Genomic DNA, 13,186 nt, shown 5'->3' with positions numbered 1-13,186 from the left:
TAGTGTACAGTATTTATATCATCTCAGGTCTAGTGTACAGAATTTATATAATCTCTGGTCTAGTGTACAGTATTTATATCTCTGGTCTAGTGTACAGTATGTATATCATCTCTGGTCTAGTGTACAGTATTTATATCTCTGGTCTAGTGTACAGTATGTATATCTCTGGTCTAGTGTACAGTATTTATATCATCTCTGGTCTAGTGTACAGTATTTATATCATCTCTGGTCTAGTGTACAGTATTTATATCATCTCAGGTCTAGTGTACAGTATTTATATCTCTGGTCTAGTGTACAGTATGTATATCTCTGGTCTAGTGTACAGTATTTATATCTCTGGTCTAGTGTACAGTATGTATATCATCTCAGGTCTAGTGTACAGTATTTATATCATCTCAGGTCTAGTGTACAGTATTTATATCTCTGGTCTAGTGTACAGTATGTATATCATCTCAGGTCTAGTGTACAGTATTTATATCATCTCTGGTCTAGTGTACAGTATTTATATCATCTCTGGTCTAGTGTACAGTATTTATATCATCTCTGGTCTAGTGTACAGTATTTATATCATCTCTGGTCTAGTGTACAGTATGTATATCATCTCTGGTCTAGTGTACAGTATTTATATCTCTGGTCTAGTGTACAGAATGTATATCTCTGGTCTAGTGTACAGTATGTATATCATCTCTGGTCTAGTGTACAGTATGTATATCATCTCTGGTCTAGTGTACAGTATTTATATCATCTTTGGTCTAGTGTACAGTATTTATATCATCTCTGGTCTAATGTACAGTATTTATATCTCTGGTCTAGTGTACAGTATTTATATCATCTCTGGTCTAGTGTACAGTATTTATATCATCTCTGGTCTAGTGTACAGTATTTATATCATCTCTGGTCTAGTGTACAGTATTTATATCATCTCTGGTCTAATGTACAGTATGTATATTATCAAGTCCTTTGTGTTTTTAATGATATTTCCTATGTGATGCGCTGAAGGCTGCCTCTGCCCTCATGTTGAATTCACGTTTCTGCTTTTAACTTCTAGGTGTCAGCAGATTCAGGTCAGGCTGTGTCATTCAGGCTGGAACAAATTACCAAACTGCTCTACTCCATCGAGGATAAAGTAATGTTTAACACTTTTCTAAACTTAGGGCCTGTCCCATTCTCTAAATAGTGCACTACTTTCGATCAGGGCCCATACATCTCTGGTCATAAGTAGGTCACTATATAGGGAATATGTTTGCCATTTGGGACACAATCTTATTCTGACATTTTTATTTTTTATTTTTTATTTATTCAACGTTAGCAACGTTAGCAATAGCTTGTTCATTTACTATTTCTATCAATCACTAACTGGCCCTGCTGTAGATGATCTCTCATATGTCGTAACGTCTTTCCTGTTACACTTTGACCAAAACCAGACCAGAAACAGAAACAGTTTCAGGAGTAAATGCTTCCTTTTCACATACTGTAGTTTCCTTTTTTTTCCACAGGCCAAAGCTGCTCTGTTTGAGTCGGTAGGATATGATGGAAGCCACAGGAAGTCTCTAATACCACCTATTACATTTGAAGTAAGTTGAACAAAATGAGATACTGCAGCCCCCCCCCCCCCCAAAAAAAAAAAACTATCATTGTGTTTCATGATAACAATGTTACCACTGAATTGAAAATCAAAGGCACAACGGATTATGAAACTTATCTGAAACAAAAAATAAATAAAATAATCTCTATTATCAATTAGGGTAAACTCCAAATTGTCTTCGCACGGTTTAATTGAACAAGGAACAAGGTTCCTTTTGTGAATTTATGAGGTCGTGGTCTTCTTTTACAGGTCAAATCAGAGTTGCTTGGTCTCACAAACAAGATGTTCATCAAGGTGGACGTGGAAACTGGGAAGATCTACTTCAAGAAATATAAAGACGGACCAGAAGACAAATACTTTGTACACAATAAAAGTAGGTACTTTATTCCTCCTATAATAGTAAATAGTCTTTCTATTTTTGTTTTTACATTCTGGGCTGTATCTAGGCCTTAGACTGGGGTTACATTCTGTATCTAGGCCTTAGACTGGGGTTACATTCTGGACTGTATCTAGGCCTTAGACTGGGGTTACATTCTGTATCTAGGCCTTAGACTGGGGTTACATTCTGTATCTAGGCCTTAGACTGGGGTTACATTCTGTATCTAGGCCTTAGACTGGGGTTACATTCTGTATCTAGGCCTTAGACTGGGGTTACATTCTGTATCTAGGCCTTAGACTGGGGTTACATTCTGTATCTAGGCCTTAGACTGGGGTTACATTCTGTATCTAGGCCTTAGACTGGGGTTACATTCTGTATCTAGGCCTTAGACTGGGGTTACATTCTGTATCTAATCAAATCAAATCAAATCAAATTTATTTATATAGCCCTTCGTACATCAGCTGATATCTCAAAGTGCTGTACAGAAACCCAGCCTAAAACCCCAAACAGCAAGCAATGCAGGTGTAGAAGCACGGTGGCTAGGAAAAACTCCCTAGAAAGGCCAATACCTAGGAAGAAACCTAGAGAGGAACCAGGCTATGTGGGGTGGCCAGTCCTCTTCTGGCTGTGCCGGGTGGAGATTATAACAGAACATGGCCAAGATGTTCAAATGTTCATAAATGACCAGCATGGTCGAATAATAATAAGGCAGAACAGTTATCTAGGCCTTAGACTGGGGTTACATTCTGTATCTAGGCCTTAGACTGGGGTTACATTCTGTATCTAGGCCTTAGACTGGGGTTACATTCTGTATCTAGGCCTTAGACTGGGGTTACATTCTGTATCTAGGCCTTAGACTGGGGTTACATTCTGTATCTAGGCCTTAGACTGGGGTTACATTCTGTATCTAGGCCTTAGACTGGGGTTACATTCTGTATCTAGGCCTTAGACTGGGGTTACATTCTGTATCTAGGCCTTAGACTGGGGTTACATTCTGTATCTAGGCCTTAGACTGGGGTTACATTCTGTATCTAGGCCTTAGACTGGGTTTACATTCTGTATCTAGGCCTTAGACTGGGGTTACATTCTGTATCTAGGCCTTAGACTGGGGTTACATTCTGTATCTAGGCCTTAGACTGGGGAAACATTCTGGACTGTATCTAGGCCTTAGACTGGGGTTACATTCTGTATCTAGGCCTTAGACTGGGGTTACATTCTGTATCTAGGCCTTAGACTGGGTTTACATTCTGTATCTAGGCCTTAGACTGGGGTTACATTCTGTATCTAGGCCTTAGACTGGGGTTACATTCTGTATCTAGGCCTTAGACTGGGGTTACATTCTGTATCTAGGCCTTAGACTGGGGTTACATTCTGTATCTAGGCCTTAGACTGGGGTTACATTCTGTATCTAGGCCTTAGACTGGGGTTACATTCTGGACTGTATCTAGGCCTTAGACTAGGGTTACATTCTGTATCTAGGCCTTAGACTCGGTTTACATTCTGTATCTAGGCCTTAGACTGGGGTTACATTCTGTATCTAGGCCTTAGACTGGGGTTACATTCTGGGCTGTATCTAGGCCTTAGACTGGGGTTACATTCTGGGCTGTATCTAGGCTTTAGACTGGGGTTACATTCTGGGCTGTATCTAGGCCTTAGACTGGGGTTACATTCTGGGCTGTATCTAGGCCTTAGACTGGGGTTACATTCTGGGCTGTATCTAGGCCTTAGACTGGGGTTACATTCTGGGCTGTATCTAGGCCTTAGACTGGGGTTACATTCTGGGCTGTATCTAGGCCTTAGACTGGGGTTACATTCTGGGCTGTATCTAGGCCTTAGACTGGGGTTACATTCTGGACTGTATCTAGGCCTTAGACTGGGGTTACACTCTGTATCTAGGCCTTAGACTGGGGTTACATTCTGGGCTGTATCTAGGCCTTAGACTGGGGTTACACTCTGTATCTAGGCCTTAGACTGGGGTTACATTCTGGGCTGTATCTAGGCCTTAGACTTTAGACAGGAAGCAACTTTCATGCAATTTTAGTTGCAGTTGCAAGTGGCATAATCTCAAGCAATTTTGCTGTTACATGAAGTTACTCAAACGCCATTAAAATTGCATGCAATAGCCAATCAAATTGAAGCTGCTTATTTGAGAATTCTAAACTCACCCCATGTCATCTGATGCATTACATTAGATTGAAAACACCAAAATTAGATTGAAAACACCAACAACACAGCTACAGTTGAAGTCAGAAGTTTACATACACATTAGCCAAATACATTTAAACTCTGTTTTTCACAGCTCCTGACATTTAATCCAAGTAGACATTCCCTGTCTTAGGTCAGTTAGGATCAACACTTTAATTGAAGAATGTGAAATGTCAGAATAATAGTCGAGATAATTATTTATTTCAGCTTATATTTCTTTCATCACATTCCCAGTGGGTCAGAAGTTTACATACACTCAATTAGTATTTGGTAGCATTGCCTTTAAATTGTTTAACTTGGGTCAAACATTTTGGGTAGCCTTCCACAAGCTTCCCACAATAAATTGGGTGAATGTTGGCCCATTCCTCCTGACAGAGCTGGTCTAACTGAGTCAGGTTTGTAGGCCAAATGTTCTTTGGGATTGAGGTCAGGGCTTTGTGATGGCCACTCCAATACCTTGACTTTGTTGTCCTTAAGCCATTTTGCCACAACTTTGGAAGTATGCTTGGGGTCATTGTCCAATTGGAAGACCCATCTGCGACCAAGCTTTAACTTCCTGACTGATGTCTTGAGGTGTTGCTTCAATGGGGTTACATAATTTTCTTCCCTCATGATGCCATCTATTTTGTGAAGTGCACCAGTCCCTCCTGCAGCAAAGCACCCCCACAACATGATACTGCCACCCTTGTGCTTCACGGTTGGGATGGTGTTCTTCGGCTCGCAAGCCTCCGCCTTTTTTCTCCAAACTTAACGATGGTCATTATGGCCAAACAGTTCTATTATTGTTTCATCAGATCAGAGGACATTTCTCCAAAAAGTATGATCTTTGTCCCCATGTGCAGTTGCAAACCGTAGTCTGTTTTTTTATGGCGGTTTTGGAGCAATGCCTTTTCCTTGCTGAGCGGCCTTTCAGGTTATGTCGATAAAGGACTTGTTTTACTGTGAATATAGATACTTTTGTACCTGTTTCCTCCAGCATCTTCACAAGGTCTTTTGCTGTTGTTCTGGGATTGATTTGCACTTTTCGCACCAAAGTACGTTCATCTCTAGGAGACAGAACGCGTCTCCTTCCTGAACGTGGTCCCTACATCTCCTGTTGTGCTAGTCTCTGTTCTGTCAACGCTGATCACTGGTTGTGCTTGTGCAGCACTGACAGCTGTGTTGACATGACAACTGGGTCAGAATTCTGAACCTTTCGATTGGATCATGTGTCAAAAGTCTTTGTTTTGATTGGCTGTTGCTTGCAACTAGTTGCACAAAGTTGAAACGTTTCCATGGTTGCAGATGAGTTGCTTATGCAGGGGAGTGTTTCACGAAGCAGTCACGAAGCAACTCATTTGCAAAACAACTAAAAATGTCGTCATGTAAATTGCGTCATGTATCGACAGCCCTGGTCAAGAGTAGTGCCATATAAAGGGAAAAGGGTATCATTTGGGAAGTAATCTAAGACACTTGTGGACGTAGCCTTAAATCTATGTCATGTGTAGTTTTACAGCTGGTGAAATCCCAGAAAGTTGCCAAACTGGTGATCGTGGTGGAGACCGAGAAGGAGAAGACTCTGAGGAAAGAGTTTGTCTTCGACGATACAAAGGTATACCTCAGAGGAACTATAGTGCCTTCCTTGACTTATTCCACATTTTGCTGTTTTACAGACTGAATTTAAAACGGATTAAATTGATTTTTAGAATTGTTTGTAGATTTTTTTGCAAATGTATTGAACATTTATCACAGAAATATCTCATTTACATAAGTATTCACACCATTTTTAGGTCTTGCCATAGATTTTCAAGTAGATTTAAGTCAAAACTGTAACTCGGCCATCAGGAACATTCACTGTCTTCTTGGTAAGCAACTCCAGTGTATATTTGGCCTTGTGATTTAGGTTATTGACCTGCTGAAAGGTGAATTCATCTCCAGTGTCTGTTGGGAAGCAGACTGAACCAGGTTTTCCTTTGGGATTTTGCCTGTGCTTACAGTATCTCCATTCGGTATCTTTTTTTTATCCTGAAAAACTCCCCAGGCCTTAACGACTATAGCCATACCCATAACATGATGCAGCCACCACTACGCTTGAAAATATGGGGAGTGGTACTCAGTAATGTGTTGTGTTGGATTTGCCCCAAACATAACACTATGTATTCAGGACAAAAAGTTCAATTCTATGCCACGTTTGTTGCAGTATTACTTTAGCGCCTTGTTGCAAACAGGATGTATGTTTTGGAAGAATTTGTTTTAAAGTATAGTCTTCCTTCTTTTCACTCTGTCAATTAGGTTAGTATTGTGGAGTAACTACAATGTTGTTGATCCATCCTCAGTTTTAAAGTCACCATTGGCCTCATGTTGAAATCCCTGAGCAATTTCCTTCCTCTCCGGCAACTGAGTTAGGAAGGACGCCTGTATCTTTGTAGTGACTTGGTGTATTGATGCACCATCCAAAGTGTAATTAATAACTACAGCCTGCACAAAGGGATATTTAATGTCTGCTTTAAAAAATATATATGTTATGTTATACCCATCTACCAATTGGTGTCCTTCTTTGTGAGGCTTTGGAAAACCTGGTCTTTGTGGTTGAATCTGTGTTTGAAATTCACTGCTCGACTGAGGGACCTTACAGATAATTGTATGGGTGTGGTACAGAGATGATGTAGTCATTCAAAAATCATGTTGAACACTATTATTGCAATTTAAAACAGTTTTACTCCTGAACTTATTTAGGGTTGAATACTTATTGATTCAAAACATTTCAGCTTTTCATTTATAAACATTTCTAAAAACATAAATCCACTTTGACTTACTGGCCTATTGTGTGTAAAAACATGTATATTTAAAAAACACAATTTAATCCATATTGAATTCAGGCTGTAACACAACAAAATATGTAAAAAGGTGAGAATAATTTCTGAAGGCCTTGTACACGTACCACCAAGCTATGGCTTCATGTAAACTGTGTGGTCATCTTTCTGATGTGTGTGTGTGTATGTGTATGTGTGTGTGTGTGTGTGTGTGTGTGTGTGTGTGTGTGTGTGTGTGTGTGTGTGTGTGTGTGTGTGTGTGTGTGTGTGTGTGTGTGTGTGTGTGTGTGTGTGTGTGTGTGTGTCACCAGAAAAGAGAAGGGTTCTGTCAACTCCTTCAGCAGATGAAGAACAAACACTCGGACAAGCCTGAGCCAGATATGATCACTGTGTTCGTTGGTACCTGGAATATGGGTAAAATGGCCGCCTTCGATGTCTACATTAACTAAAATACATAGAACAATCTACCCAGTGCATCAATTTGTTGATAATAAATACTTTATTTATCAATTAGTATCAATATTGTTCGATATCGATATTGCTACTTCAGCTCAGTCGATAATTATTTTGCTCAAGAACTCAACAGCTAATTACACATTGATTAATTGGGACAATTATACAATTGATTGATTGATAATTACCTCTTCCTCCAGGTAACGCCAGTCCGCCGCACAGCATAGCATCCTGGTTCCAGTGTAAGGGTCAGGGCAAGACCAGGGACGACACGGCCGACCACATTCCTCATGACATCTATGTGATCGGGACTCAGGAAGATCCCTTGGGGGAGAAGGAGTGGATAGACACACTGAAGAGTGCCTTGAGAGGAACCACCAATATCAGCTTCAAACAAGTCAGTTACTATCTCAACACTCAGTGCCAGTTTCCAGGACACATATTAAGCCTAGTCCTGGACTACAAAGCACTTTCATTTTTCCATTGACTTTGCTAGGCTTAATCTGAGGATAGGGTTTAATCTGAGGATAGGGTTTAATCTGAGGACAAGGTTTAATCTGAGGACAAGGTTTAATCTGAGGACAAGGTTTAATCTGAGGATAGGGCTTAATCTGAGGACAAGGTTTAATCTGATGACAAGGTTTAATCTGAGGACAAGGTTTAATCTGAGGACATGGTTTAATCTGAGGACAAGGTTTAATCTGAGGACAATGCTTAATCTGAGTCCGGGAAACCTCCCCTTAAGTATAGTTACTTACTCCTGATTTCTACACTGGTATTAGGTAGGTTACACATTACAACTAATCTCATCCACCTGAGATGACTGTATATGTGGTTGCAATTAAGCCTTGGGACATTACATTAAAACAAATGACAGTGACTGTCAGATTGTAATAGAATTCACCATAAAAAAATAAAAAGATTCATATGTGTTTTATTGTAATTATTATGTGTTGTATTTTGTTCAGATAGCCATCCAAACCCTATGGAACATCCGCATCGTTGTGCTAGCCAAGCCAGAGCACGAAAACAGAATCTCACACATCTTTTCAGACAGCGTTAAGACAGGGATCGCCAATGCACTGGGTAAATCCCATCATCTCACTACAGACCTATCAGCTCACTGCAGAATCATCCACTCACTGCAGACTCATCCACTCACTGCAGACTCATCCTTCCACTGCAGACTCATCCACTCACTGCAGACTCATCCACTCACTGCAGAATCATCCACTCACTGCAGACTCATCCACTCACTGCAGACTCATCCACTCACTGCAGACTCATCCACTCACTGCAGACTCATCCACTCACTGCAGACCCATCCTTCCACTGCAGACTCATCCACTCACTGCAGACCCATCCACCCACTGCAGACTCATCCACTCACTGCAGACCCATCAATTCACTGCAGACCCATCAATTCACTGTAGACCCATCAATTTACTGCAGACCCATCAATTCACTGCAGACCCACCAATTCACTGCAGACCCACCAATTCACTGCAGACCCATCCACTCACTGCAGACTCATCCACTCACTGCAGACCCATCAATTCACTGTAGACCCATCAATTCACTGTAGACCCATCAATTTACTGCAGACCCATCCACCCACTGCAGACCCATCAATTCACTGCAGACCCACCAATTCACTGCAGACCCATCCACTCACTGCAGACCCATCAATTCACTGCAGACCCATCAATTCACTGTAGACCCATCAATTTACTGCAGACCCATCCACCCACTGCAGACCCATCAATTCACTGCAGACCCACCAATTCACTGCAGACCCATCCACTCACTGCAGACCCATCAATTCACTGCAGACCCATCAATTCACTGCAGACCCATCAATTCACTGCAGACCCACCAACTCACTGCAGACCCATCAATTCACTGCAGACCCACCAACTCACTGCAGACCCACCAACTCACTGCAGACCCATCCACTCACTGCAGACCCATCAGCTCACTGTAGACCCATCCACTCACTGCAGACTCATCCACTCACTGCAGACTCATCCACTCACTGCAGACCCATCCACCCACTGCAGACTCATCCACTCACTGCAGACCCATCAATTCACTGCAGACCCACCAATTCACTGCAGACCCACCAATTCACTGCACACTCTTTGGCCCAATTTCCCAGACACAGATGAAACCTAGTTCTGGTTTAAAATGCATGTGCAATGAAGATTCTCCAATGAAATTGCTTTTTAGTCCAAGACTAAACTTAATCTGTGTCTGGGAAACTGGCCTTCTTTTTATTAACAACCGAGACGATGAAAGGCACAAACAGTAGAGAGGCCTAACATCACATCCATGTTGTTTTTCCTTTATGTTCCAGGAAATAAGGGAGCAGTGGGCGTGTCCTTCATGTTCAACGGTACTTCCTTTGGCTTCGTCAACAGTCACCTGACTTCGGGGAGCGAGAAGAAGCTCAGGTGAGCTACAGGGATTAAAAAATGGCTGACAAATTATATCATCAGAATGTAAGAATCCTCAAGCATTTGAAATAGTTCTGACCCCTAGAAACCAGTTTATATTGAAAGCAAAATGGAGCTAAATCAAAAAAGAGTGTATTTATTCCACTGACACAATATCAGAATATTTAGCATCTCCTCAAAATGCCTCTAAACTCTTACCAGTTTTGGGGAGGTGGTTGTTTTATGCTCCAGTATTATTTAGGATGTCTGTTGTTATTTCTTGTCTGCTCTATTTCTTAAATAGCCTTTAACTGGTTCTGTTCATTTCTGTTTGATGAAATAAGGAACACAAAGATATGAGTCTGCATATTGCAAAAATAGCTAAACGTGAGAAAAGAAGATACCATATCTCTTCATATCTCAAGTACTTGAAAGCAAGACATTTATTTTCTCAACATTTTATTTCTCTTACCAGACGCAACCAAAATTACGTCAGCATCCTACGTTTCTTGAATCTTGGAGATAAGAAACTGAATCCTTTTGACATCACACATCGATTCACTCATCTGTTCTGGCTTGGGGATCTGAATTATCGAATTGAATTGCCATCCACAGTAAGTTGAACTAGCATAGCAGTAAACGCTGGATGTGGAGATTGTATTGTAATGAAATTTGGGGGGGGGTAGCCTGACCGGGACTCTAACCTGGGTCCAGCGACTGTCAACTCAACCTTAACCGTTATGCTAAGAGATCTGAACCTTTTAAAGAGGCTGTGTTGGGTTAAGGTTGCTACAGTATCAACAGCTCTCAACTGCTCTATCGACTATCAACAACTCTCATCTGCTCTATCGACTATCAACAACTCTCAACTGCTCTATCGACTATTAACAACTCTCAACTGCTCTATCGACTATCAACAACTCTCAACAACTTCATCACCCCCATCAGACACACATAACTGCACCACATATCACACTTTCACAAAATGCATGAAGACATGGCTAAAGGTCAATCAGATGTGTGATCCTAATCCCTAGCTGTGTGTTGCCGCTTTCCATGTTGTCTGTTGTCTGTAGCTTGTGAGGTGTGGAAACACTTTGTTGCTTTTATGAATTTTGTCTTGTTGCTTTTTGTTCTATGTTGCTCTGTCTGTATGCTACATCTTGCTTGTTCTATGTTGCTCTGTCTCTATGCTACGTCTTGCTTGTCCTATGTTGCTCTGTCTGTGTGCTACGTCTTGCTTGTTCTATGATGCTCTGTCTGTATGCTACGTCTTGCTTGTCCTATGTTGCTCTGTCTGTATGCTACGTCTTGCTTGTCCTATATTGTTCTGCGTGTGCTCACTGCTCAATGATTGTCTATATTGTTATTGTTTTTAATAACCTGCCCAGGGACAGCGGTTGAAAAATAGGCGAGAGCAGTCGTACAGTATATACATATGAGATGAGTAATGTAGGGTATTGTAAACATTATATAAAGTTGCATTGTTTAAGTGACTAGTGATACATTTATTACATCCAATTATTAATTATTAAAGTGGCTACAGATTGAGTCTGTATGTTGGCAGCAGCCACTCAATGTTAGTGATGCCTGGTTAACAGTCTGATGGCCTTGAAATAGAAGCTGTTTTTCAGTCTCTCGGTCCCCGCCGTACCAGGTGGTGATACAGTCCGACAGGATGCTCTCGATTGTGCATCTGTAAAAGTTTGAGTGTTTTTGGTGACAAGCCACATTTCTTCAGCCCCCTGAGGTTGAAGAGACGCTGTTGCGCCTTCTTCACCACGCTGTCTGTGTGGGTGGACCTTTTCAGTTTGTCCGTGATGTGTACGCCGAGGAACTTAAAACTTTCCACCTTCTCCACTGCTGTCCCGTCGATGTGGATAGGGGGTGCTCCCTCTGCTGTTTCCTGAAGTCCACGATCATCTCCTTTGTTTTGTTGACGTTGAGTGAGAGGTTATTTTCCTGACACCACACTCCGAGGGCCCTCACTTCCTCCTTGTAGGCCGTCTCGTCGTTGTTGGTAATCGAGCCTACCACTGTAGTGTCGTCTGCAAACTTGATGATTGAGTTGGAAGCGTGCGTGGCCACGCAGTCGTGGGTGAACAGGGAGTACAGGAGAGGGCTGAGCACACACCCTTATGGGGCCCCAGTGTTGAGGATCAGCGGGGTGGATATGTTGTTTCTTACTGTGCCACTGCCACTGCCACTGTGGGGCGGCCCGACAGAAAGTCCAGGACCCAGTTGCATAGGGCAGGGTCGAGTCCCAGGGTCTTGTGATTAATGACGAGTTTGGAGGGTACTATGGTGTTAAATGCTGAGCTGTAATCGATGAACAACATTCTTACATAGGTATTCCTCTTGTCCAGATGGGATAGGGCCGTGTGCAGTGTGATGGTGATTGCATCGTCTGTGGACCTATTGGGGCGGTAAGCAAATTGGAGTGGGTCTAGGGTGTCAGGTCGGGTGGAGGAGATATTGTCCTTGACTAGTCTCTCAAAGCACTTCATGATGACGGAAGTGAGTGATAGTCGTTTTGCTCAGTTACCTTAGCTTTCTTGGGAACAGGAACAATGGTGGCCCTCTTGAAGCATGTGGGAACAGTAGACTGGGATAGGGATTGATTGAATATGCCCGTAAACACACCAGCCAGCTGGTCTTCGCATGCTCTGAGGACGCGGCTGGGGATGCTGTCTGGGCAGGCAGCCTTGCGAGGGTTAACACGTTTAAATGTTTTACTCACATTGGCTGCGATGAAGGAGAGCCCGCAGGTTTTGGTAGCGGCCCGTGTCAGTAGCACTGTATTGTCCTCAAAGCGAGCAAAGCAGTTGTTTAGTTTGTCTGGGAGCAAGACATTGGTGTCCGCGATGGAGCTGGTTTTCTTTTTGTACTCTGTGATTGACTGTAGACCCTGCCACATACGTCTGGTGTCTGAGCTGTTGAATTGCGACTCTACTTTGTCTCTATACTGACGCTTAGCTTGTTTGATTGCCTTTCAGAGGGAATAGCTACACTGTTTGTATTCGGTCATGTTTCTTGTCACCTTGTCATGATTAAAAGCAGTGGTTCACGCTTTCAGTTTTGGCAAATGCTGCCATCAATCCACGGTTTCTGGTTGGAGAAGGTTTTAATAGTCACTGTGGGTACCACATGCACTTGCTAATAAACTCCCTCACCAAATCAGTGTATACATCAATGTTGTTGTCCGATGCTATCCGGAACATATCGCGATCAAAGCAATCTTGAGGCGTGGAATCAGATTGGTCGGACCACCGTTGAACAGTCCTGAGCATGGGCGTTTCCTGTTTTGTTTCTGTCTATAGGCTGGGAGCAACAAAAT

The 13,186-nt window shown here is 42.2% G+C and overlaps 1 protein-coding gene across 3 annotated transcripts in view; it reads left to right on the top strand.

Annotated features, from left to right (window-relative positions):
• The window catches only part of inpp5d (inositol polyphosphate-5-phosphatase D), a 52,937-nt gene that overhangs the window by 27,676 nt on the left and 12,075 nt on the right, over window positions 1-13,186 (top strand). For all 3 annotated transcript variants that reach the window (XR_004209625.1, XM_031822313.1, XM_031822314.1), the window contains 9 exons: window positions 1,049-1,126; window positions 1,497-1,574; window positions 1,835-1,958; window positions 5,657-5,760; window positions 7,273-7,375; window positions 7,615-7,811; window positions 8,383-8,500; window positions 9,771-9,867; window positions 10,325-10,463. Coding sequence is in view for 2 of the 3 variants with exons in the window: in XM_031822313.1 (XP_031678173.1) it covers window positions 1,049-1,126; window positions 1,497-1,574; window positions 1,835-1,958; window positions 5,657-5,760; window positions 7,273-7,375; window positions 7,615-7,811; window positions 8,383-8,500; window positions 9,771-9,867; window positions 10,325-10,463 (1,038 nt within the window). In the remaining variant the exon portion in view is untranslated. The remainder of the gene's footprint in view (window positions 1-1,048; window positions 1,127-1,496; window positions 1,575-1,834; window positions 1,959-5,656; window positions 5,761-7,272; window positions 7,376-7,614; window positions 7,812-8,382; window positions 8,501-9,770; window positions 9,868-10,324; window positions 10,464-13,186) is intronic.

Source organism: Oncorhynchus kisutch, linkage group LG4 (assembly GCF_002021735.2).
Source record: "Oncorhynchus kisutch isolate 150728-3 linkage group LG4, Okis_V2, whole genome shotgun sequence".
In the NCBI taxonomy this organism is placed as follows: domain Eukaryota; kingdom Metazoa; phylum Chordata; class Actinopteri; order Salmoniformes; family Salmonidae; genus Oncorhynchus; species Oncorhynchus kisutch.
The sequence above is the reverse complement of the archived record's forward strand: the minus strand, read 5'-3'. Positions and strand labels throughout refer to the sequence as shown.